This window comes from Phoenix dactylifera, chromosome 5, assembly GCF_051530095.1.
Source record: "Phoenix dactylifera cultivar Ajwa chromosome 5, Ajwa_hap1_PhDact_Kaust_v1.1, whole genome shotgun sequence".
NCBI classification, from domain to species: domain Eukaryota; kingdom Viridiplantae; phylum Streptophyta; class Magnoliopsida; order Arecales; family Arecaceae; genus Phoenix; species Phoenix dactylifera.
Window position 1 is genome coordinate 17205766 of NC_143194.1, and position 27329 is coordinate 17233094.

Sequence of the window (27329 nt, forward strand, 5' to 3'; positions counted from 1 at the left end):
ATGTTGGTAAAATCAAGTTAATAGCATGTTAATGTGGTCATTTATTTTTTAAAAAGTTTATGAGTGCCGTATAAAATTAAATAGGGTTACAAATAGAATCGGATATTCGGATACGAATCAGATATTCAGATACGAATCAGATAGTTGTTTATCCATATCAATTTTTCTTTGACGGATGGGGATACATATATAGATATTAGTCGAATGCTCAAATTTCTATCCATGTCCAAATAGATTCGGATACGAAAATGGATCCGAACGGATATTATCCAATCCACTTCCACCCCTACCTATTAATGGCTGGTTCTGACATTTGGCCTTTCAAATGCACCTAGTACTTTCAATAGATTCAAGTTCTTAAAACCCTTCATTGGGAAGTTTGTTGAGGTTTACTTTGATGATATTCTGATTTGCAGCAAGGATTAAGAAGCTTATATTGAACATCTAAGAGTTGTTTCTTCTATGGCAAAATCAGCTGTATTGCAACTAGAAAAAGTGTTCATTTATGGTAGATAAATTGGGCATTTTTGAGGTTTGTGGTTTCACAAATGGTATATAGGATGATCTCCTTATTTTCATGACCAGCATTGTAATGCATGATAATTTACTCTTGAAGGCGATCAAGGAACAATGGAGATCCTTATTTTGGGGAAACTCTTTAGAGACTCCAGGCCAAAGACAGTCCAGTACTTGCTGAATATATCATTTTTTTGATAGGACCAAAATCATCATTAATGATAGGAATTTGTTCAAAAGTACTAACTCCACATACCTTATAGTTCTCCAAGGGAATTTTTGATTGATGAACTGCATGGGGGAGGCCTAGGGGGCCATTTTCGCAGGGACAAAATATTGAAAATGGTGGCAGTAAAGTATTTTTGGTCTGCATTAAAGTGAGATGTCTATAGGCATGTTGATTGATATCATACTTGCCAAAAATCTAAAGGCACAAAAACAAAACACAGGTCTTTACAGTCCTCTTTTGGTTCCTACAGATCCTTGGACTGAAGTTAGCATGGATTTTGTGTTGGATTTACCATAAATAGCAAGAGGTCTGGACTAGGTGTTTGTTGTTGTTAATCAGCTAGCTATAATGGCACATTTCATTCCATGAAAGAAGACTTTGGATGCAGCCCATATAACAAATCTACTTTTCAGGGAGGTAGTTAGACTTCATTGTATACCAAAGACTATCACATGCAATGACGGCACCAATTTTCTTTACCTTTTTTAAACGACTCTGTGGAAGTTACTGGCTACTAAATTACACTAGAGCAAGGCATATCATCCTAAAACAAATGGCCAAAGTGAAGTAAATCAGATTTTGGAAAATCTATTGATATATCTTGCAAAGAGCAATATCAAAGAGTGGGATTTGCTTATAACAGTTCCGGAAACAGGTCTACAAGGAAGAGTCCTTTTGAGATTGTGTATGGTCGACTTCCAAATTATGTTGTTGATCTTATGGACATAGCAAACCAGCAGCACACTTGCTTATGCATGAAATTTAAAGGAGATTCAAGAGGAGGTTTGTCGAAAGCTGATGGAGATGAATCAAAAGAACAAGAAAGCATATGATTGTCATAGGAGGTTCAAAGAGTACCAAGTTGGGGATTGTCATAGTATTTCTTCAAAAGGAAAGGCTTATTAACCAGGGTCGGTAGAACCGTTCCGAACCGGATGGTTCCGGTCGTACCGAACCGTCCCGGCGGCGGACCGAGACAGTTCCAATAATGGAAACGAAACCAATCGTTGGAGGGGGAGAAGGAGAAAGAAAGAGAGGAAAAGAGAGAGCGAGGGAGGGAGGGAGAGGGAGAGGAAGGAAGAAAGAGGGGGGGTGGAGGCCAGCCGGCGGAAGGCTAGTGGAGGCTGACGAGCCACGCGGAGGAGGCTCCTCTGGGCTCCGCAGTTGGGTTCCCTGTTTCCTTCGAAACAAGAGTCCGGCAGCTTTTTTAAGTTCGCGATATTTAAATAAAGTCGGCAAGCAATTTGCCGACTTCACTTAAAAGTCGCAAAAACAAAAAAGCAGCCGAACACTTGTTTCAAACAAAATAGAGGACCCAGCCGTGGAGCCCTCCTCTGCCTCTTCTGCCCGGGTTGCTAGCATCAGCCTCCCTTCTCTCTTTCTTTTTCTCTCTCGTTCACCCTCTCCCCCACTGTATCTACTATGTCGGTACAGGCCCAACACGGCACAGCGCGGGCCCAACACGGCACGGCGGGGGCCCAACACGGCATGGCGCAAGCCCATACCAACCCGTGCCGCCAAGCAACTGGTCTAGGGCTCAGTACCGGCACAGCAAACACTGTTATTAGCACTTACCATAAATTGAAGAGAAAAAAAGATTAGTCCATGAAAAATTCTACTCAAGTTTTGAGAAAATGCCATGAGGTGGAACTTTCCTAAATTTAGACATATCTCCTATCTTCAATATTTCAGGTCATTATGCCTATATGCTGATTTAGGGAATGAATTGAGCAGCACAAGCTATGAAAAATCGGAAATATGCGGCAAAAGGAAGAAAGTTGAAAGCACGTTACAAGTGCAAGAACTCAAGACTAGAGATGGTTCATGCGACCACTTCCTTGTCAAGTGGACAGGTAAACTAATCATGAGCACTCATGGATAGATGAAGAGGAATTCATGAAGATTGATGCTAACAAGTGCCAAGCTACAAAGATCGCAACTCGCATGGAGATGAGTTCTGTCTAGCCAAGGGAGAATGATGTACATAATAATTGTAAAGGCATAAATAGTTACTAATAATTGATCGCTGAACTGACTCGAACCGAGTGATTCAGTCTGTACCAAACTGTACCGATGCCGACCCGAGAAGGTTCAACCACTCAAGTACATTTATAAAATCCCCCTCCCCCCTACGCCCTTTGATGGTTCGAGAGTCTTCGAGGCTCTCTCGTTCACTTCGCCGCCAAACACCACTCGCTCCCTCCTTTTCGATGCTGGCCATCATCAACAAGCCTCTCTCGTGCGCGCGCTTCATTAAAGTTAGGGTTTAGCCCTCAGCACTTCGCTTCTTCATCTAGTGTTCTTCTCTTCTTGATCTCACTTCTTTGTTTTCAGAAAACGGGTGCCATGTCACTAAGGTCAAGCGAGCGAGCGGAGGTCCGCTAGAACAGGTACAAGGTGGCGGCGGATGTGGAAGATGGTTGGTGATGGAGGACAGCATGGTGAAGATCCAGAAGAGCGACCGGGAGGAGAGTCACCAATAAGCCTCTCCTCCCCTCTCTCCCCTCTTCCTCCATTCCTCCATCTCTTACTCTCTCTTCTCCCTGTTTCAGCACGCCTCGAAACAGCATGGTATAGACCGAACCATACAGAAGCAATCATTGGTCGGCATGTGTTTCGATATCAGTTCAACAAATCTTGATTATTACAGTCATAATCAAAGTTCGCCATCTTGGTTCCAGATCTCATACCAATACCATCCTACTACAGTGTTTGTACGCCCAGTATGGAGGTTGGTTTAGTATATTGAGTATCGACAGCCGATACGCCCTCCCTCCACCCACCCACCCACCCACCCCAACATACTGCTTACCAGTACGTTACTACCAGTATGCATACGGTATACCATAGTTGTAATAGTCAAAGTAGAGATCTTGGAGTGTTCTAATGGTTTGTTTGATCCAAGAGTATTTTCATCATTTTGGTAATCTAGTTTTGGTCAAGTCTTATTTAGGACAAGTTTTGGATATTACTGGACTTTCAATCCTATTTGTAACGGCAGTTTTTTTTTTGAAAAGAGACATGAGGTGTTAGATGGCATTATGTGAGAGATTTGACTTTTAAGGCAAAAGGCTTCTCCATGAAGCCTCTAGCTTTAGAAGGAAACATGGCAGGCCTTCTAAGGGACTTTATCCTGTTGTTTTTCTCCAGAGCTGCTGCTCTCCTAGCTAGGGTTTCAAAAAATTGTAAGGTTGATATGAAGCCAAAGGTTGAAATCAATGTATATCAACTCTGTTACACGAGTAAATATTAAAACATTTTATCAGCCAATTTTGGTATCCTCTACCTTTATTGTAGGAATTCTTTCCCATTAAGTTTCATCTTTAATGAGGACTGGAAGGCCCACATGTAAACATGATATAGATCAAATAATCACAATTTGATATGAAGCCAAAGGTTGAAATCATGGTATTTCATCATACATAATTTTCCAGTAGAATTACTAGCATATTTGATACTCAAAAGCACCAACACATAGTATAATTCTTAAAATATGTTATGGATGTGCAAATGTACCTACATGACCCTATGTATATCATAGATTTTGAATTTATTGAGTAATAGGTATTAAGTTTCGGCCAAAACCGATCCATTTTGGCTGAAATTAATCAACATGGAAAATAACTTCCAATTTCAGGTTTCAATTAGTTTCAATCGAAACTGATCAATTTCGGTCAAGTTGCAGTTGTTTCAAACAATTTCGAACGAAACTGGTTAAAACTAACAACAAATGTCACTTTTATATTTTTTTTTGGCAATTACAATAGTGTCATGGTTGTTTCTTTGCAATGCATGTAGATAAGCTATATAATTTCAATTTTCATATTTTAATTTTCTTGAATTAAAAGAAGGGAAAGATAATAAAGATCTTGGACAAGCCAAGAACTCTGAGAAGGCTCTTATTATAGCACTTTATAAACACTATTGTGATTTGTGAAAAACTATTAATAAGACATATCACAACAACAGTATCTTTTTTATATAAAATAAACATGACAGTCTAAAATGGCATGCATTTGACTAAATAGCCACTGATCTTAAAAATATTTGAAAGATATGCCCAAATTTGATATGTTTGAGTTCTAATCTCTAAACCTATTAAACGAATAGGGCAGAAAGTTCTACCCCCTACAAATTCAGCAAAAAATCCTAAGAAATCATACAAAAATCAATCATGCCCCATCATGAATTCCAAACTAACTGGGCTCTTCTTAGATTGCTTTCCTGCATTGCTTAAGATTTCTATCCAACAATGACTTTGATTTCCCAATTATATCTAGCACAACATCCCATGGGAGTCCATTAAACTTAGTCCATGGTGGGTTTATTAATTTGGCAACAAATATCAAGTCTAAGATTGCCACACATGGAGGGCTGAATTTGGTTTCCAGCATTTTAATTTGCTTATTACCGCATTAGTTCATGCATGTAGAAGCCTACTCATAGTCAACAAGACCCCCAGCTGGTAGGAGTTTGCAAGTTTTAGAAGCACCCTGAGCCTCATGATCTCAACTTGGACTCAACTCTTGAGTCCGAGACTTTCACACCAGGGCTTCTCCCATTCTCCCATGCTTACCTCTTCCTAACCTTCACCTATATATAGAGGTTCAAGGCAGCCCTCCAAACAATGATGACCAACACCATCTTAAGGAGGACATCGCAAGAAGAAGCACCTGATGCCGTTAAAACTCAAAACTATACTACTTTCAATGACTACCCAAAGCTGCTACAATCTGACTATGGCGAGGTAGCTTTTTGGGCATGTTTCTTAAAGGCACCACTTAAGAGAATGTCTCACAAGTCTACTGGCAAAACAAGCAGGATGGGAGGAAGAAGAAGATGGACAAGGTGATGTGTTTCTTTTATTATTCCACCTGTCTTCTGTGCTCTTTAGGTTCTTATTCCCTCTTTTATTAGTTTGATTCTTTTATTATAATGGAGGGAGGGATGAAAGGGGTCCACCCTCTTTTAGTTTGATTCTCTGTGTCATGATTTCTCTTACATATGGTCCTAGATGTTATTATTTTACTCCTCTTCTTTTCCAGACTCCTCCAGACATGAAATCTGTGGAGGAGAACTGGCAACTAATAATGAAAGCATTTGAGTGTGCTATAAATATTTGAAAGAAATGGGAGAAGTGTGACATCTTTTAGCTGCACCATACTAATCATTGCAAGTAGACCACCCACAACAGTTTTCTGATTTCATTTTTTTATGTATAATTATTTTTCTTCTACTAAATTTAAATCCATCTCTCAGATCAGATGCTTATAGTGTCTCCATCAAATGACCAAACCATGGCTATCAAATATATCGAAATCATGATAACTTTACCAAGATGGTGAATTCTTCCTCTCTCCCTATCTCTACCCCCCCTTCATTTTTCCTTTCTTTTAATAGATTCAAAGAACACTTTTTACTTTTCTTATTGGATACCTATTTATTTTTCTTTTCTTCGTCCCCCCTTTTTCTTACCTTATAGACATTTGAATACATTGTTTTTACTTTGCGCCATTTGAATTTTTGGAGAGCTTAAGCTGCATTAAGTTTTGTAGATTAGCCACATAACTGTTGAGTTAATGTGCTTGAATTGAGATCACTCAACACAATGTTAATTTCATCAACTTATGTGCCCAATTTTCCAACTTCAAAATGTAAATTACTGTGCTTTATCTCCATAATACTGATAGAAATTTATATGATGCTTATCCTAAATTAGTGTTGAACATCCTTTCTTCATATAAAAAATTAGATTAACTTTATAATTAATCCATCTCCATCTGTCTCCCTCCTCCTCCCTCCCCCCCTCCCTCTCTTTTCCTCTCTCCCATTCTCCCTCTCCCCTGCCCTCTCTGCCATGTTGGGCCTCTATAAAAAAAAAAAGAATCACAAAAACTATTTTTTCTTTTTTATGCAAAAAAAACCGTCTACTCTGTGACTACATCCATCATACCAATGACATCAGTGATGACATCTCCAGAACTGACAACCGATTCTAAGCTTGAATCATCGCTCAGAACTTTTCACAAAAAATTAGACAAAAGAACATAACCAATGATTTCACGGAAAAGAAATCTCCACGTTTGGTTTCCGTCCATTCCGCCCAAGTGGCTCATCGCGGTCATGGTCAAAGAGGCGAGACTTTTGCTTAGAGAGAGTTCTATATGGACGCATAATCCATCTTGAAAAAGAGGGTACTTTCTACTACTATTATTGATCGAAGCAAGTTCCACGAGTTAGGAGGCTGCCCTTAGGTGATAGGGGGCCCTCATTTCATGTGACACAAAGGAAAGCAATGGTTGTTTGAAAGTTGTTCTTGGAAATTCATTATTTGAGTGAAAGGGGGTCATTATTTGGAGCCATAAGAGTACCTAAAATCCATGGGAAACATTATAGACAACTTGCTTAGGAAAACCAAGGAAAGTTGAGGTTATGGTTACTTGTTCCTTCAGCCAGTCAGGTCGGGTACCTAATTTACATGGTCCATATTAGGTAAGATGACTATAAGATACAACAATTGTCAGTAAAGGCATTATATCAGTACTTTGGTGTGTCATAGTACATTTACAAACTACCTTGAGAGCACGTGTACTTCCAACTTCAAACCATGCAATCAAAATACACTTATGACCTTTACATGTGTTGTGATATAAGGGATCCATTTTGACTACCACGGGTTATAGTGACTTGATGACCAGGCTGCAAAGACCAATATAGGAGTTCATTTTTTAGTGCCTTCTTGGGTGAACACAACTTATGCCAAAGACTTGTTAGATGCTCAATGAGGGAATCACTAATTGACATGGGAAATTAACCAGTTTGGGTGATAAGTATTAACTAGATAATTAATTTGTCCATTGTAATCTAAGAGAGTTTTGCTAGATTTTTTTTAACTAAAGTATATATATCGTTGGAAGTTAAAGCGAAAGTTGTTGAAAGTCGGGAGAAAAAGCGAAAGCTTGTTCGAAACGGCCGGCATATTATAGTTTTGCAATACTTTTACCAAGAGAGTTTCTTCAATGTTATCAAACCATAAAACTAACGGATGTGTTTTTTATCAAGGTTTTGTTGCTATTGCTATATATTCAAAGGATCGAAACAAATTCTCAAAATGGAGGTGCATCGGTACAAATGGTTGTCATGCAAAGTCACTAATATTTCAAAAGACATTTATTCTTAGGGAGTTTTTTGTGATACCCATTTGTAGGTTGCTTACATCCAAAGTTCAGAATGCCGGATATCGTACTCATACCAGTACCATGTCGATACAAGTTGGTCTTGGCATATCAACACTTGGTACACCCCCCATGCTAAGGTAATGCCCAATACGATGTGGTATTGCCCTGCATGGTGCAGTATGCACCAGCACAGTGAATCTTGCTTACACCTAATGGCCCTTTGAACGAAATCTCAAATCCAGTCAACATAAGAGGTCCTATATGCTAATGAATAATTTCTACAACCCATGAAAGCAAGGTCGAAGGATCGGTACCAGGCACCGTACCGATTCTCCGGCGGCTCAAGTTGGTACAGGCCGTGCCAGGCCTATACCGACGAGGGCACGGTACTGTGGGAGAGAGAAAAAAAGAGAAAGAGAAGGGGGAGAGGGAGAGAGGGAGAGAGAGAGGCTAGCGGAGGGTGGCGGAGGCCGCAGAGGGCCAATGCTCCCTCCCTCCCCACTCACTCTCTTTCCCTCTCCTTCTCCAGCTCTAGCACACAACTCGTTTCTACAGCCGGAACCGTACCGGTGAGCCACCGGTATGGCTCGGAACGGGAGGAACCACCCGGTTCGGAATGATTCCACCGACCTTGCATAAAGTACACTTAGGTGGAATGAGTACATACATAGATCAAGACTCAACTTTAGTTTTTGGAAGGCTGTAAAGCATGTGTGATAAGTTTATTGGCCTAGGTTGCTTGTAAAGAAAGGTGTTTTTAGGCCTATATTAGACTTTGCTTAAGAAGGATCTGCTGGCCCTCCCTTTCATAGTTAGAAGCGAGACAAGAGGGGGACCCACAATCCCTTAGAAAAATAGAAGAAAAAGAGGGGCCAGCTATTCAACTAGATGCCTACCCTCCCAATAGGATTAGGAGGGGATCATTGGCAGCCACTTAGGTGAGCCGCACAGCCTGCGCCCCTGTCCCCCCCCCCCCCCCCCCTCCCCCTCCCTCCCTCCCTCTTCTCTTTTCGGCCCAACCTGGAGGTGAAAGTAGTAAAGGCTAGCCTCTTGATGGATGCTATGATTTAGTTAAGGAAAGAAGATCCAAGCAGCAAGCTAGCTAAAGGTGGAGACACCATGCCTTGAGACTCCAGAAAGTGTGGTGTTGATTAATGTTCACAGTCACATATTTTAGAAGCATAACTTGGATAATTAAGTGATTTCACCAAGCTATGTTTGGGGCATATATTTTCTTCGTCCAAGGACTACAAGCAGATGAATATTCCAAAGCTGCATTATTCTTTTACCAATGCAATGCATTATCCTAGAAGAGTAAACTTGATATCGTAGTAACATGCCCCAAAAAAACTGAACTAAGAAACATAAATCAATGATTATATAATTTATGTGAGAAAAGAAAACATACCTCCATTTCTAGATTCCATTGGTTTGTTGCAAGTGACCTTGCAAGCTCCGCATTTGTAGCCTGCAGCACCTTTTATCTTTAGTAAAGAGCACCAATTTCTAATATTTGAATTTACTGAAACTTCTACCAACTAATAACTATAGTTATATCTATAGGCGGTCAAATGGTTGTAATAATTGGATTAGAGCTTGGGCTGCGACAATTCCAGATGCAGAAAACCAGAAGATGCAAATGAGTGGTTAAAAAAACTAAACACCTCGAGCTTAGCCAAGCGAGCAAGAGCTTCCATTCTTGTACTATTATGTTTCTCTTTCTCCTTCTCTACAGCCTCTAAGGTTTCGATCATACTCATCTGCAACTCTAAAGCCTGATGACCACAAAGAACACAAAAATGAATACATATATAACATTGCTAATGTTAGAACCTGGAAAGCAAATGCTAGAAAACATAAGGCAGAGGAGAAATATTGCATTTCATCCTTATTTTCAGACAGTCAAATATGACAGCAAAGTACCCTATACTTTTAGAAGTGCAAGCTCAGTTCTTAAAGTTGAAGACTAGTAAACTAATTCATGAGAAGCTAGATGGTCTTATGTTGCATCTTTTTCAACAGCTATTCTAACAGCTAATATCCTTCTTCCATATAACTATCAGCAATAAGAAATCCTTAGAAGCCAAAGATGTCTGCTTTCATGTCCACCATACAAGGATAATTTTTGTCACATAATTTCATGCACAAAATTCATCACTTAACAATGTAATCAAAACACTTCAGTTTTTAGGCATCCTAAGCACCTACAATTAATGACACTCAAATACAACACAACATGGAATGACATCACATGGCAGGTCCCAAAATGAAGTTAGTGGCTTACCTCAGCAAAGCGTTTTGGCATTTGGCAGATCTTTTTAGAGAATCCCATCAAAGGAACTCTCATAAAGAAATGAAGCATCATTTCTTACACATAAGTGCAATTTTTATTTCACAAAAAGTACATTAGATAGTTAACTTGGTCATGTAATCAGTTAATTTTTAAGGGAGAGATTAGATTTTGTCCATTGTATGATATGAAACTATACCCCTGTCTGACTTTTTTAAAGTGTCAGACACTTCAGGAGATGTAGACACTTGCAACTCATGCCCGGTGTTTAGGTAACATCATTGATTAATCAGCTCCTTTAAATTTGTTGAGTTAGGCCAAGGCCATTTTGTACGCAACATACTCATGCATGGATATTATGAAAGAATAGATGCCCTACAAGCCAATCGCAATTTGCATTGCGAAGGATTTTTCTTTGATTTTCCAAATCATGTATCTGACATTTAAATATTCCTAATCATTGGTACATTGAGTCGGGGATCAATGCTACCGGAAAGACTGGCACATCTTATGTATGCTTGATGCAGAGGATGATTGATCTCATAATCACTTGTGTGGAGACACTAATACAAAGATGTGGGTGCCCATTAGAAGAATGAGTTCACTGAATTGACCTGCCAAGAGAATATCTTATGAAGTCTTACTTACATGTCAAAAAATGATTCTCTTAGTGGGAGTTGTGCAACTGATCCTTCAACCTGAGATCACCATGGTATCTTGTGCACAAAAATTCATGTTTTGGTTTACACTCATTCATGACAATAAGTTGTGTACGAGGTCTTCTGAATATGGTGGATTGTGTGCGAAGATTATGAGTAGGTCAACAAGGAATCAATCACTTCTAGTAAGAGAAGATCGCATCCCATTTATTCTAATTATATGATAATTCACGGAGTCTTTGATCAAAGCAGAATGAAAATTAGAAAAAATTTCTAATATTTCATGATTCGAATTATCATTAGAAGATTAAAAGAAACATGAATATATAAATGAGTTTGACATAGATTCATGCTCATATACATATTCGGGATGTAGTTTGATTGAAGGATTGAATTGCACGGTAACTTGCCACTGAAAGATATTTTTGGTATTTCCACCAAATTCCATATTTTTCAGGTAGACATGACACATTGCTAGACATCAATCTTGTCTTGTAGGATTGATCGAATTAAAGAGTTTAATTCGATCACCAATTAGAAAGAGTTCTAATTGTTAAGATCGGGTTCGCGCAGTTTGGACCTAAATCGATTAGAAGAGTTCTAATCAGGTTAGGTCAACTCGAACTCACACCTACTGCTGGCTAAGTATGGAACCCAATGGGTCACATACAAGAAAACTGATCAAGGGTCTAATTAGATTAGATCATGTTTGCAAGTTGAACATGCTAGCACGTGTTGCAAACCTTAGCTCCTGATTCGAATTGGATTCGAATCTGATTCGAATTAGATTCAAATCTGATTCTTAATTGATCAAATTTGATTAGATCATATCCTAATATGGGTTAGCCAAGAGTTGGCAGCTAATTGGCTTGGTTTGAGTCTAATTGGATTAGATTTGATAAATCATTCATTTTAGACCGTTAGATCTTCATCTACCGTTGGATGAAGACATAATGGTGAGTTGGATTGAACCCAATTGGATTGGTTTAGATGGGGTCTTTAATCATGACCAATTGATCTTCATCAGCCATTAGACGAAGACATAATGGGATCATGATACGATGTTTTGGATTGGAGCCCTTGAATCATCATTGGATGATGATATGGATCAAGGATGATAGCGCATGCAATTCTAGCCATTAGATCATGATGTCCACCATTGGATGAGGATTTAATTACTTGATCTTATGATGGCACGTGATGGAAGGCTTGAGGCATGATCAAGATGATGGCGTGTGGGCAAATGGTGTGAAGATCATGGAACCATGAATGGATAAGGATGAAATATCCTTTTGATCTTATCCATTCCACTTCTCATCCTCACACCTAAGGGAAGAGTAGCGCCATCTTTTCTAGCCATTGGATCATCGTTGAACTTTGATCAATGGACAAGGATTGCTCCTACTTTTCATGCGTGAGAAGAAATGAAGAGAGGAATGAGTACGGTGCCTAGGCGTATCATGAAGAGGCGCTTAGGGAATGGATAAGGATGTAGCATCATATCATAAGCGCTTCATCTTATCCTAACTATTTTTGATATGCCCTCTCATCAAAGACGCCTCCCTTGATCTCACGCCCCTCTTCATGGCTGAATGGATGGGATTCATCCTTGGCAAAGCATCCGTACGCCACCTATAAAAGGGAGTCACTCCCGGTGTTTTCATCCATCGGAACTCTAGAATTCCAACTCTCTCTTATCCTTTCTTTCTTACATTAGTTTCTTTCTTTCTAGCATTGCTTCTAGTGTGTCCTAAGCCAAGACAAGGTGGTCTTCTTTAGGACAAAAGGATTAGAAGTGATTTTAGAAGGTGAAAGAAAAATAGAAAGGAAGGAAAGCAAGCCATTAGAGTTCTTTAGAAGAATTCTGCATTAAGAATCAAAGTCTTTGGAGCTTAAGACTTGAATCAAGTTTTCCGTGTGGATCAACGTTGGAGGGTGAACATTTGGGCACCTAGTGAAAATTCTACATATTGGATTAGCGTTGGAGGTATTCTTCTATTTTTACATTTATATTATATTATTTGATTGCTTCCATTAAGGTGATCTTGGCTTAATAGGGTTTCATGTAAAGGGACTTTATTACGAAAATTTTAAAAATCCTAGCTTCCGCTGCCCCCACATGACATGTTAGAACCCTACAGTGGTATCAGAGCCACCCTTAATTGGTTCAATCAAATGATTATGCATAATGTATGATTGTTAATTTACTATGAAATAGTAATGTCATATGTTTAGAAGAATGCTGAATTATATGATATGATATATAATAAAATGTCATGATATGAATTTTTTCATATGAAGATATGTTGAAGCATGTTAATTGATTCTATCAATTGGTAATAATTTGTACATGCTATGAGATAGCTATGATGTATGATAATTGCTTTTCATTTATATATGCTATGAGATAGATATATAGTTTATTGTAGCATATACATAGACGTGTTAAATATGTTACAATTATAGAATGAGCTTGAGACTAGTAAACCCTCAATAAAAATTATATTAAGTCATAGTGTTAAAAAACTTTGAGCTAACTCATTCTAGAACAATTAATCTAATTGGTGTCTAGGAAAGCACTAAAGGTGGTTACTTAATTAGGACCTTACTCTCTGAGTAAGGGGAGCCTCCCACCTGCTTACCTGGCCAATTGTTTGATTGTCTATTATGGATAAGCTTAATATTGATAAAACACTACTGATATCCTTCCTTCATACCTCGACATTATTATGTCAAGATCCATGCTAGTTTGTTGTGTAACCACAAGGCTTGCAATGGGGACTGATGTTATACTGTCTTGGTGCATAGAGATGCTTATGGCATATTTTAATATGTTGCTTTGTTGTGCAACCACAAGAGCAATATTATTCGAATGACTATATGGAAATGAAGGGTTTGACTTAACTAAAACATTATAGTTTGTTGTGCAACCATAAGGCTATAAGTATTTTAAGAGGACAAGATAAAGTTGAGAATTGCATGAGATGCAATTGGAAAGAGTTTCCTACCTTTGAACTCATAAGGATTTGTTGTGCAACCACAAGGCTTTTATGATGAATTAGGATCTCAACCCTACTAAGAAAAATTAGGTTTTCTCGTTTATCATAGGAGAGGGCTATGATATTCGATAAAAATAGTAGGAGTAACAATTAGATAAAGTCCTCGTCTAATTGCATATATGTCATCATGATTAGTCTGCTTATGTTAGTTTTGTTCTTGCTTATGTAGAATTATTAAATGGCTTCTTCACTTTCACTAAGAGGCATCTTAGATACCAACAAGTTAACCGGTCTAAACTATGTGGACTGGTTGAGGAATCTCAAAATAGTTCTCACTCAGGAGAAAATTTCCTATATACTTGAAACCCCTGATCTTGGAGATATAGGGGATAATGCTACTGAAGAAGAGGTTGCCACACATAAGATGTGGAAGAATGACAGTTTGACTGTCAAATGTATCATGCTTGCCTCTATGAGTAATGAATTACAAAGGCAACATGAAAGCATGGACACTCTATCCATACTTCTAAATTTAAAAGAGTTGTATGGAGAGCAAAGCAGGACTGCTAGATATGAGATATCCAAGCAGTTGTTCCGTGCTAGAATGAATGAACTCCAGTGCAAAACCATGTTCTTATGGTTATAGACTTGATCACCAGATTAAGTCAATTAGGTTTTGCTATGGACAGTGAGCTCAGTCAGGATTTGATCCTGCAATCACTACCTGAATCATTCTCTCAGTTTGTTGTGAATTTTCACATGAACAAGCTGAACGTCTCCTTGCCTGAGCTGTTAAAATGTTAAAGACAGCTGAGACGCATATCAAAAAAGAAAAGGGTCCGATCCTTCTTGTTGATAGGGGCTCAAGAAAGAAATCAGGCAATAAGAATTCTAAGAAAAGGTTGAACCCTAAGAGTAGCATCAAGAAGAAGAAAGGAAAGAAAATCTCCGGATCAAGTACCTGTTTCCATTGCGGCAAGGAAGGCCACTGGAAGAGAAATTGCAAGAGTTTTCTTGCAACTGTAAAGCCTGATGCAAGAGTTGCATCAAAAGGTATGTTTATATTACATGCCAGTTTGTCATTAAGTTCTTCAAATTCAAATTCATGGGTATTGGATACCGGCTGTGGTTCTCATACTTGCAAATCTTTACATGGACTACAGAAAATTAGAAGTTTGAAGAAAGGTGACTTCGAGCTTTATGACGCTGGAGGAGAGTCCATCCAAGCTGAAACTGTTGGAACCTACTACTTGGAATTGCCTTCGGGAGAGTTCCTAAAATTAGAAGATTGTTATTATATGCCCAAGATTATTAAAATTGTAATTTCTATTCCTTTGTTGTTAAAGAAAGGATTTGAAATTAATGTAAAGAGCAATGGTTGCTCAATTTCTTTTTCTAATAAAGTCTATTGCAATGGCATTATGGAAAATGGTCTTCTTGTTCTATCTTTTAATGACAATGTATTTTATATTGATAAAAATAATAAAAGAAAAAGAGAAGAGGTAAATAATACCCTCCTTTGGCATTGCCGACTAGGTCATATTAGTGAGTCAAGAATACACAAGTTATACAAAGAAAAGTTCTTTGATCCTTATGATTTTGAATCATTAGGAACTTGTGAATCTTGTCTTATGGGTAAAATGACCAAGTCTTCATTCACTGGACATGGAGAAAGGGCAAGTGAGTTATTAGGACTTGTGCATACAGATGTATGTGGTCCTATGACAACTCCTGCTAGAGGTGGATACTCTTATTTCATCACATTCACTGATGATTTATCAAGGTTCAGATATGTGTATCTTATGAAACATAAATTCGAAGTTTTTGATAAGTTTAAAGAGTATCAAAGTATGGTTGAAAAACAAACCAGAAAGTGTATTAAAATCCTTCGATCAGATCGAGGAGGTGAATACCTTTCTAGTGAGTTTTTAAATCATCTTAAAGAAAAGGGTATTCTCTCTGAATAGACACCTCCGTATATGCCACAGTTAAATGGTGTAGCCGAATGAAAGAATCGTACTCTATAAGATATGGTACGGTCCATGATGTGCTTTACAGATCTTTCTATTTCCTTATGGGGTTTTTCCCTAGAGACTGCTGCACTAGTATTAAACAGGGTACCTTCTAAGTCTGTACCTAGCACCTCATATGAGATATGGAGAGATAAGAAGCCTAATCTTAAGTATCTTAAGATATGGGGTTGTCAAGCTTATGTCAAAAGAAATTTTGGACACAAGCTAAGTGCTAGATTAGATAAATGTATTTTTGTAGGTTATCCTAAAAATAGTATAGGATTTATCTTCTATCATCCTACCGAACAAAAGATCTTTGTAGGTAGGCACGCCACTTGCATGGAGAAAGAATTTTTCTTGAAAAGTGCAAGGATAGAAGAATTGAACTTGAAGAAGTTCAAGACCTACAAATGGAGACACAAGATATTCCTCAACTAGATGTACCCATTGATGAGGTACAACCACAACACACATCTCCTCTCCGAAGGTCAGATAAAGTGCGAAATGCACCAAGAGGTATGGGTTTATTATTGAAAATGATGAAGCCCACATCATTGAGAATAATGATCCTCTGACTTATTCGGAAGCTATAATGAGTAGTGACTCTAACAAATGGCTGGAAGCCATGAAATCCGAAATAGACTCAATGTACACCAACCAAGTATGGACTTTGGTTGATGCACCAGAAGGTGTAAACCCTAAAGGTTGCAAATGGGTCTATAAGAAAAAGATTGGAGCAGATGGCCAAGTAGAAACCTACAAGGCTAGATTGGTGGCAAAAGATTTCTGGCAAAAGCAAGGAATTGACTATGATGAAACTTTTTCACCAGTTGCTATGCTTAATTCTATTCGGATTTTGCTTGCAATAGCTGCATACTATGATTATGAAATCTGGCAGATGGATGTCAAAACCGCCTTCCTTAATGGTTATCTTGAGGAAAAGGTTTACATGACACAGCCAGAAGGATTTGTCTCAAGTGAGAGAGCAAATCAAGTATGCAAGCTTAAGAGATCCATTTATGGATTAAAGCAAGCGTCGAGGAGTTGAACATCCGTTTTGATACAACAGTCAAAGAGTTTGGTTTTATCAAAAATGTGGATGAACCATGTGTGTATAAGAAGACTAGTGGGAGTGCCATTGTCTTCTTAATATTGTATGAAGATGACATACTAATCATTGGAAATGATATTCCAATGTTACAATCGGTCAAAACTTGGCTATCAAAAAGCTTTTTCATGAAAGACTTGGGAGAAGCATCCTATATACTTGGTATAAAGATCTATAGGGATAGATCTAAAAGGATGCTAGGCTTGTCCCAGTCTAGATACATAGTTAATGTGCTGAAAAGATTCAGCATGGAAGGAAGTAAAAGAGGTTACTTGCCTATGAGTCATGGCATACGTCTCTCTAAGAAGATGTCTCATAAAACATCTGAAGAGAGAAATAGAATTCCCTATGCTTCGGCAGTAGGATCGATTATGTATGCTATGCTATGTACTAGGCCTGATATTGCTTATGCCTTAGGCATAATAAGCAGATTCCAGGCTGATCCAGGGGAGGATCATTGGATAGCTGTGAAAAATATTCTTAAGTACTTGAAAAGGACTAAAGATGTTTTTCTAGTCTATGGAGGGTCTGAGTTGAAACTAGAGGGATTTTCTGATTCTAGTTTTCAGTCAGACCCAGATGATAGCAAGTCCAATCACAATTTGTATTGCGAAGGATTTTTCTTTGATTTTCCAAATCATGTATGTGACATTTAAATATAAAAAAAGGCATTGTGTTTCATCATATGATGTTTCTTATTTTTATGATGAACCCCTTAGATTAGGACAATGGTTTTAGGGCTATGATGAGATCATACTAATGAGACCTAAAATTCTAAAACCCTAATCTTAAATATTCCTAGTCATTGGTACATTGAGTCGGGGATCAATGCTACCGGAAAGACTGGCACATCTTATGTATGCTTGATGCAGAGGGTGATTGATCTCACAATCATTTGTGTGGAGACACTAATACAAAGATGTGGGTGCTCATTAGAAGAATGAGTTCACTTAATTGACCCGCCAAGAGAATATCTTATGAAGTTTTACTTACATGTCAAAAAATGATTCTCTTAGTGGGAGTTGTGCAACTGATCCTTTGACCTGAGATCACCATGGTATCTTGTGCACAAAAATCCATATTTTAGTTTACACTCATTCATGACAATAAGTTCTGTACGAGATTTTCTTGATATGGTAGATTGTGTACGAAGATTATGAGTAGGTCAACAAGGAATCAATCACTTCTAGTAAGAGAAGATCGCATCCCATTTATTCTAATCATATGATAATTCAGGAAGTCTTTGATCAAAGCAGAATGAAAATTAGAAAGAGTTTCTAATATTTCATGATTCGAATTATCATTAGAAGATTAAAAGAAACATGAATATATAAATGAGTTTGACATAGATTCATGCTCATATACATATTCGGGATGTAGTTTGATTGACGGATTGAATTGCACGGTAACTTGCCACTGAAGGGTATTTTTGGTATTTTCACCAAATTCCATATTTTCCGGATAGACATGACACGTTGCTAGATGTCAATCTTTTCTTGTAGGATTGATCGAATTAAAGAGTTTAATTCAATCACCAATTAGAAAGAGTTCTAATTGTTAAGATCGGGTTCGCGCAGTTTGGACCTAAATCGATTAGAAGAGTTCTAATCAGGTTAGGTCAACTCGAACCCACACCTACTGCTGGCTAAGTATGGAACCCAATGGGTCACATACAAGAAAACTGATCAAGGGTCTAATTAGATTAGATCATGTTTGCAAGTTGAACATGCTAGCACGTGTTGCAAACCTTAGCTCCTGATTCGAATTGGATTCGAATCTGATTCGAATTGGATTCGAATCTGATTCGAATTGGATTCGAATCTGATTCTTAATTGATCTAATTTGATTAGATCATATCCTAATATGGGTTAGTCAAGAGTTGGCACCTAATTGGCTTGGTTTGAGTCTAATTGGATTAGATTTGATAAATCATTCATTTTAGACCGTTAGATCTTCATCTATCGTTGGATGAAGACATAATGGTGAGTTGGATTGAACCCAATTGGATTGGTTTAGATGGGGTCTTTAATCATGACCATTTGATCTTCATCAGCCATTAGACGAAGACAATAATGGGATCATGACAAGATGTTTTGGATTGGAGCCCTTGGATCATCATTGGATGATGATATGGATCAAGGATGATAGCGCATGCAATTCTAGCCATTAGATCATGATGTCCACCATTGGATGAGGATTTAATTACTTGATCTTATGATGGCACGTGATGGAAGGCTTGATGCGTGATCAAGATGATGGCGTGTGGGCAAATGGCGTGAAGATCATGGAACCATGAATGGATAAGGATGAAATATCCTTTTGATCTTATCCATTCCACTTCTCATCCTCATGCCTAAGAGAAGAGTAGCGCCATCTTTTCTAGCCATTGGATCATCGTTGAACTTTGATCAATGGACAAGGATTGCTCCTACTTTTCATGCGTGAGAAGAAATGAAGAGAGGAATGAGTACGGTGCCTAGGCGTATCATGAAGAGGCGCTTAGGGAATGGATAAGGATGTAGCGTCATATCATAAGCGCTTCATCTTATCCTAACTCTTTTTGATATGCCCTCTCATCAAAGACGCCTCCCTTGATCTCACGCCCCTCTTCATGGCTGAATGGATGGGATTCATCCTTGGCAAAGCATTCGTACGCCACCTATAAAAGGGAGTCACTCCCGGTGTTTTCATCCATCGGAACTCTAGAATTCCAACTCTCTTATCCTTTCTTTCTTACATTAGTTTCTTTCTTTCTAGCATTGCTTCTAGTGTGTCCTAAGCCAAGACAAGGTGGTCTTCTTTAGGACAAAAGGATTAGAAGTGATTTTAGAAGGTGAAAGAAAAATAGAAAGGAAGGAAAGCAAGCCAATAGAGTTCTTTAGAAGAATTCTGCATTAAGAATCAAAGTCTTTGGAGCTTAAGACTTGAATCAAGTTTTCCGTGTGGATCAACGTTGGAAGGTGAACATTTGGGCACCTAGTAAAAAATCTACACATTGGATTAGCGTTGGAGGTATTCTTCTATTTTTGCATTTATATTATATTATTTGATTGCTTCTATTAAGGTGATCTTGGCTTAATAGGATTTCATATAAAGGGATTTTATTAATAAAATTTTAAAATTCCTAGCTTCCGCTGCCCCCACATGACATGTTAGAACCCTACAATTATGCTCAAGGGTGTGCGAATGTGGTACATGTTGGAAATGATATTCATGCACATAGATATTAACTTTCGCCCCAAAAGTACCACAGCAGTAGAGGCATTCAAGGATAATTTATTCTACCATTTATTGCTTTTTCATATTCATTTAAAATTAAATAAGGTTTAAAAGTCTCAGTTCAAAATTCCTCAAAAGTAGAAGTTTGAATTTGAGTTGGTTAGATATCATTTTTTATTAGGAAATTCAATATTTGTAATGATCAGGGACCCTATTCTAGTACACTTTTGTCAAAAGCTGCTACTTACATAATACATTGATCATGAAAGTCTTGTAATGTTGCAGTTTCTTCAAGGTGAACTTCGACGGCAGTGTATCAAAGGGCGGCAGCAGATGCGGCGTGGGTTTTATGATCAGAGACCGGGACTCCAGGCTGATTGCAGCTGGGGGCCGGCGTATATTTGATGGGTCCGTTCTTATGGCGGAGTTGCGCGCGGCGTAGGAGGGCCTCGTACATGCTAGAGTGCACCTGGGTGCTAGGCAGGTGCTCCTTGAAGGTGACTCAGCCACAGTGATCGGCTGGATTCGGAGCCGACAGGCCAGGTCTAAGCAGAACCCACTACTCCAGGATATTTGGCGCCTCGTGGAGGAGTTAGAGTCATTTCGGGCTTCGCATGTGTTTCAGAAGGCAGATAGTGCAACGGACTGGGTCGCCTCCTTTGCAGCCAACCACTCTGGGAGTGTTTTTTGAGGTATTTCAGATCTTGTGCCGCTGGCATTAGATCGTATTTTGTATTGTGACTGTTCTGCGCCTTCTCATGGCTAAGTGTAGTGAGAGGCCGGCTTACCAAAAAAAAAAGGCCTGAGGGAGATCCAAATGGTGTGATTTATAGAGATTTTGAAGAAGAAAAATATTTTCTTGTGGTGGGCTCCCTCTCCTTCTCTTATTCTGTTTCCCTACTTTCATTTAGAACAAGAAAAATAAGGAGAATCCACAGCCATGATTGTTTATCATCAGCTAATCGCTTGACTATTAATGTAATAGCAATGTTAAACTAACAACATTACAAATGAGTAGCACTATGATCCCCAACAATATGAGCAAGAAAAGGCAAAGGGTGAATATGAAGATTCAAGCCATCTCTTATTTTACAATTCAACCTAAAACCATGATCATCACTATGAACAGAAGCTTCTTCCTTACCAAGTCTAGACATAAAGAGGGATTCATAAATGCAAATTTTTGATAATGAGACTCCAAAACTTAACCGCAAAAAAGAAAAAGAAAAAAGAGAAACCCCAAAGATTCCAAAAGTTGCAAAGAGATATAAAATGTCTAGCCTAGCTCTCCTAAAGTAAAAGAAACAAGACATTGGAAATAAATAAATTGCTTAAACCTAAATAAAGTATAGATCTAAATTATGTCATAATTATTTCTAATCATAATGGTGGCTGCAGATTGAAGAATCATGACAATTTCAACCATAAAACTAGAGTAGACATTTCAACGCACTCAATACATATGCCAAAGTGTTAATTTTGGCTAGCTGCAAATAAATACTATAGGTTGTAGGTTACAAGATTTCGAATTATTGAAAGTGAACATAAAAGAAAAGAATCACTTTTAGTCTTTTGTCCCCTATTATATTCAAAGGATTGTTCAGCATCATTACCTTATTTGATATAATATTTTAGTATATAGCACCTAATATTATGCATAACTTAACCGATTTCAGATCATATTTTGTGGTTTAACTTGACTAGGAAATGTGAAAATTCATGATGCCTGAAATTGTTAGTGCATAAAAGGTACAGATTTGAAACTACTTTTTAAGCAAACGTAATTCACCTCCATTCCACCTCCATTAAAACTGTTGTGGGCTTACGAGCCAGGATAAGTTTTTTCTTTTTATTTCTGAATTATCTATTCTAACTAATAAGATTAGAAGAAGCAAAGTGCAGAAGGAGAACATAACCTCTTGTGCTTGTTTCTTCTCTCGCTCCACAAGTATTTTCTGCAGGCTCTGCTTCTCACCCTCTAATGTGGCCACAATATTCTCGCGTTCTTTGATGGCCTCAGCAGCAATCGCCTTCATCTTGTCAGCCAAAATCTGTTGCCTCCTCCTCCTCCTCTCTGCCCTCCTCTCACTTACATTTTCTGAATCTGATGTAGACGATGAATTGCTCCCTGACTCAGACTCATCACTGCTCCCCAAAGAACTTCTTGAATCATCATGAGTGTCCGAGCTCCTCGGAACCTGTAGGTTAGGGTGCGCTCCCTCAGCGATGTCACTACTTTTCCTATCATCACCAGCAACCACCTCCTCCTTATCGTCTCGCGATTGTGAATCCACCTCCCTTAGGCCAAGAGTGCGGACGTCTTCCCGGTGAATCTCCAACTGGGAAAGCCCTGATACAGGTCCTCCTCTAATAGGCTCTTCGGGAGAAGGTGCGCCCTGCGTGGAATCTGATGATCCTCGCGAGGGTGGAACTTCGGAATACGGGGGTTCTTGTTCTCGCTCTTCTTCCTGAGACGGACCCTTACCCACAGTTTCGCCTTCCGGCGCAACGGTCGGTCTCCTTCCGGGCTTCGGGGCGCTGCCAGATCCCTTGCGGGCCCCCTTCCCCATGGGTTTCTTGGTATTGCCGCCATCGGGGCGGGCTGCGGCGCTGGCTGGCTTCGGAGATCCGAGGAGCTCTGTCCAGTCGCCATCAGCGATGGCCGGACAGGGATCAGCGGCGGGGGAGGGCGGCTGGGCGGCGGCTGGGCGCTTGCCCCGCGGATGAGGCGGCGGAGGTGATTTTTTCGGGAGCTGGTATTTGAGGGGAAGAGCCGAGTCGGTCCTTTTGGGGATGTCGTCGCTGCTGCCCGGCGCCTCGGATGGGGATCGGGGCCTGACGTTCTTGCCCAGAGATTCGGCTGCTTGCTGGTCGATCTGGTTTGATTACAAAGCCGAAGAGATGGTGACAATTGGATTTGGAAAATGGGAAGGATGTCGAAATAAGGGATGTGTTAGGGTCAGGGCTTGCCTGTTGGAGGAACGTCTCTGCAACCTTGAGCTTGGAGGAGATCCATCCCGCCATGGGTGGCTGCGGCCCGCAGTGGCAGATAACGTAGATCGGATGCTGTTAGGTTGGGATAGAACACAGGCGGAGTTGCATTTTACGCTATGCAGTGGCAAATAACGCGGGACGGATGTTGGTAGGCTGAGATGGAACACGGCAAAACCAGCCCCTAGTGTAACGGAGAGAGTGACGGACTATTTTTGGTTTAGCATATAGTGATAAAACTAACAAATTGCGCATTTGCTAAATAGACATACAACCTAAATATAATTTTTTTTGTGAAGCAGCTTCAACATAAACCTACATAAATTACAAAAATCCCTCTAAAGTTGCAGGCAAATTACACTTATATCTATTAATCTGGAAAACCTACACTAATACTCTTGAGATTTATTTTGAGCCTATGCATTAACCCATGCCATTAGGCAAACCATTAATTCTAAATTGGACGTTAGAATAATTTTATAAAATAATCAAAATAATCTTGAACAACCAATGACCAAAACAAAGTCGGAACCTTCTCCATTTATCTTCTTCTCTAATTATTGATCCCTTCTCCCTTCCTACCTAACTCCATTCTTCTCGTCGTGTGACGACAACCTCATACTCCCATGCACCTCAGTTCTCTAACTCTCATGTGCCATCGGCATCCTTTCGAACATCCTTTCAAGTCCTTCCCTCCTACTCAAAACCAGCTTCACTCTCTCCATTTCCGACCCACCCTCTCTATCCGATCTCGAATAGGCCTATCGGAATCTTAGACTGGCTCCTTGCATTGAAACCTTAGGCCTGCTCTTTGCACCAGAACCTTAGGCCCTATGATTTGACATGTAGTTTGTTAGGGCTCTATTTGAATTTATTTAGAGATTTATCAGATGTTTATTGTTTGAAATTAATGTCACTGCTCATAGTATTCTTTCGAATGAAGTTTATTAGGTCTCTAATTAAATTTATCAGATGTTTATTGTTTGAACTTATTAGAAATTTATCAATAGTTTACTGTTTGAAATTAATGTTACTAGATTTCAGATCAAATACGTGTTTACTACTTGTTTTGACCATTCTGACTAATTGAATCTAACTGAATGTAGTAGAAAACATTTTGTATGCTATCCTAGTTTAGAAGTTTATAATGAATCAAAAGTCAAGTTTCAATCACATATTGTTTTGACCTGAAATTAATGTCACTTCATCTATTTTTGTTTCATCCTATTACTGACCAAGTTAATATCGTTTGTTTTTTCTGCAAGCCATCCTAATGTCTCAACTCAGTGCGGGTTCTCAGAATAGCTCATTGTGGCTAGATTATTGTAACAAGTGGTGCTATTGTGACCGCATAGCATCGATACAAATTTCAAATTTTCAAAAAATTCAAACAAACTGTATTGCAGTTATGAAAAACATCGATTTGTGGATTGGTGTTTGCCCACAAATGATCAATCAAGAAGTCACTCATCGATGTTGGTTGATGATTCACTTCGAGATATAAGAAGAGAAATTAGTGATTTAAGGATAAAGTCAAAAAAATTGTAGTGTAAGATTAAAGAATTAGACGAGAGTGGCGTTATAACAAATAGACCTTTGGTTGGAATGATGTTACTACTTATTTTTGTAATAGTGTTTATATTTAAGTGACCATAATTGTATTAGTGTTTTGAAAAACTTGTTATTGTAATAATTGTTGGAGTTAAATGAATATGGTGTTATTTTAGTTACATGGCTGTCATGTCTTGTCGTATGGCATTATTTTTTGCTTCATTGATAGCACTTATTTTGTACTCCTTCAACTGAAAGGAGAGAAAAATGATAACCTTTATTTAGTTGCTTTAACTATGAGTTGCTCAACACCTATGAGTTGCACCTATCTCCCCATATGATGTTAACCTATAAGGCTTGATGACATCCATAGGTGGGCTATATCTTATCTATGGGGCTAGTGAACATCTATCTAAATTGACCATAGGCTAGAAGATTTACAACGGCCTGCTAGTACCTACAAAATATAAATAGAAAATAATCTCTTAACTCGCTAATTCTTTGTGCCAATGGCTGCACAATAAACCTTGCAAGAGTGTATATTAAACCTGTGTTCATATAAAAGGCATGTAATAGGATAACTGAAGACATCTTACTATATAGAACAAGAGGCATACGTTATTAGTAGCACATTCAGCAATCAGAAAGCACATATTTTACAATCATTTGGCAGGTGATTGGATGTCTTACAAGAGCATTTTTCACATGTATTCAGAAAACAATTCCATATCCAATCAGAAAACAAATTTTATTTTTCAATTAAGCTTTGTAATTTGTCCCCCCCGCTTCTCATATTAACTTGTTCCATTTTTCTATACATGTTACCCAAGGAGACAACCCAAGAGGGGGGTGAATTGGGTTTGGATTAATTATTGACAAATTAAAACTTGATTAGTAAATAATTAAATCTAATGCAAGCAGGTTAATTAAGCTACTTGATGAGGAGATTGGAAGAGACAAATAGCCAATGCAAACACAAGAAAATTTTATAGTGGTTCAGAGCCAACCCTTGCTCCTACGTCCACTCCCCAAGCTTCACTTGGGAGTTCACTATAATTCCTTGGATTACAGCCGGTTGTTTTACAAGTTCACAACCCAACTTGTTATTTTCGCGAGATCACAACGAACTCGGTCGGTTTTCACAGGCTCACCGACTAGAACCATCCGATTGTTTTCTCGAGATCACAATCAAACCCTTACACCGTTGGTTTTAACTTTGGCTCACCAACAAACCTTACAACCCTTGATTCAATCCCCTGATTGAATCAAGTAAGAAAAACAGTTTGGGAAAATATACAAGGAAAGCTTCTTAAAAAGCAAATATGAATCAATATGAATAGAGTAAAGTTAGAAGCCCTCAAACAGATTTCGGAAGAGGAAGAAAGGGCTTCTCGAACTCTGAGTCTTCTTTTTGAGTGCACTGAAGATTTGATGTCAGAAGAAGAGCCTTGAATACGAAGGAAAAACTTCTAGGAATGAATTGAATGCGTTTCTTTCTTCTTTTGCTTGTCTTTTCTCTCAATGGACTATTGGTAGTTGGAAACGACTTAATGCACAGATGGAGTAACTCTCTTGTTGTCTACTACTGTTTACTCTGGCTATTTAAACAGATCCTTTTGAAAAATAGCCGTTAGACACTGATTTGGGGCCGTTCTGTACAGTCTGCACATCCTGACAATGTATCCGTTGGGGTCGGAGTCGACTCGCTCGATCTGGAGTCGACTCGACTGTTGTGGGAGTCGACTCATGCTTCACTGGAGACGACTCGCCCACTGTTCAGGATTTGAATTAAAGTGCTGTCCCGTCCTCGAGTCAACTCGGTCCAATCCTGGAGTCGACTCGCCAAGATCTGGAGATGACTCGGCATTTTGGAGACGGCTCGATCTCAGGATTCCAGAGATCTATTTTTCTGCATTTCTCTCTCGAGTCGACTCAGATCCTCTTGGAGTCGACTCGGCTCTCAGAGCCCGAAAAACCGATCCTCTATCTGTTGATCTGAGCTGCCTCGGAGTCGACTCGCACTTTGTTGGGGTCGACTCGGCTGACTTGGGGTCGACTCTCGAATTCTCGGAGTCGACTCGTTCACAGGGTCACTAAGTTTGGTTTTCGGCCTTTCAGTCCGCTTTCCTCTGAGAGTCGACTCTGGCATGATTAGGAGTCGACTCGCGAAACGTTGGAGTCGACTCGCATCCTTCTGGAGTCGACTCGGTAACAGGATCTAGAAAATACCTCTCTGTCTTTCTGTCTGTTACTCCTTGGAGTCGACTCGGATCTGTAGAGAGTCGACTCGTCAAGCATCGAAGTCGACTCGAAGCCTTCTGGAGTCGACTCGGTAACAGGGTCTAAAAACCATCGTTCTGTCTTTCTGTCTGTTACCCTTTGGAGTCGACTCGGAACCGTCGGGAGTCGACTCGGCAAGCATCGGAGTCGACTCGAAATCTTCGGAGTCGACTCGGTGACAGGGTCTGAAATTCATCTTTCTGTCCTTCTATCTATTCTCAGTCGGAGTCGACTCGTAGTGTACCGGAGTCGACTCGAGCTTGTGCCAGAACCTCTGAAACACTTAGAGTCGACTCG

At 39.2% G+C, this 27329-nt stretch overlaps 1 protein-coding gene across 2 annotated transcripts in view; it reads right to left on the reverse strand.

Moving 5' to 3' along the window:
• The window catches only part of GC2 (golgin Putative 2), a 58434-nt gene extending 34980 nt beyond the window's left edge, over positions 1-23454 (reverse strand). Inside the window, exons 1-4 of one of the 2 annotated variants that reach the window (XM_039116093.2) lie at positions 23181-23454; positions 22127-23086; positions 9588-9698; positions 9332-9391 (exon numbers count right to left, since the gene is read on the reverse strand). In XM_039116093.2, coding sequence (XP_038972021.2) covers positions 9332-9391; positions 9588-9698; positions 22127-23086; positions 23181-23234 — 1185 coding nt within the window. In that variant the 5' untranslated portion in view covers positions 23235-23454. The remainder of the gene's footprint in view (positions 1-9331; positions 9392-9587; positions 9699-22126; positions 23087-23180) is intronic. The other variant, XM_039116094.2, reaches the window with a different exon arrangement.
• Positions 23455-27329: the final 3875 nt, after the last annotated feature.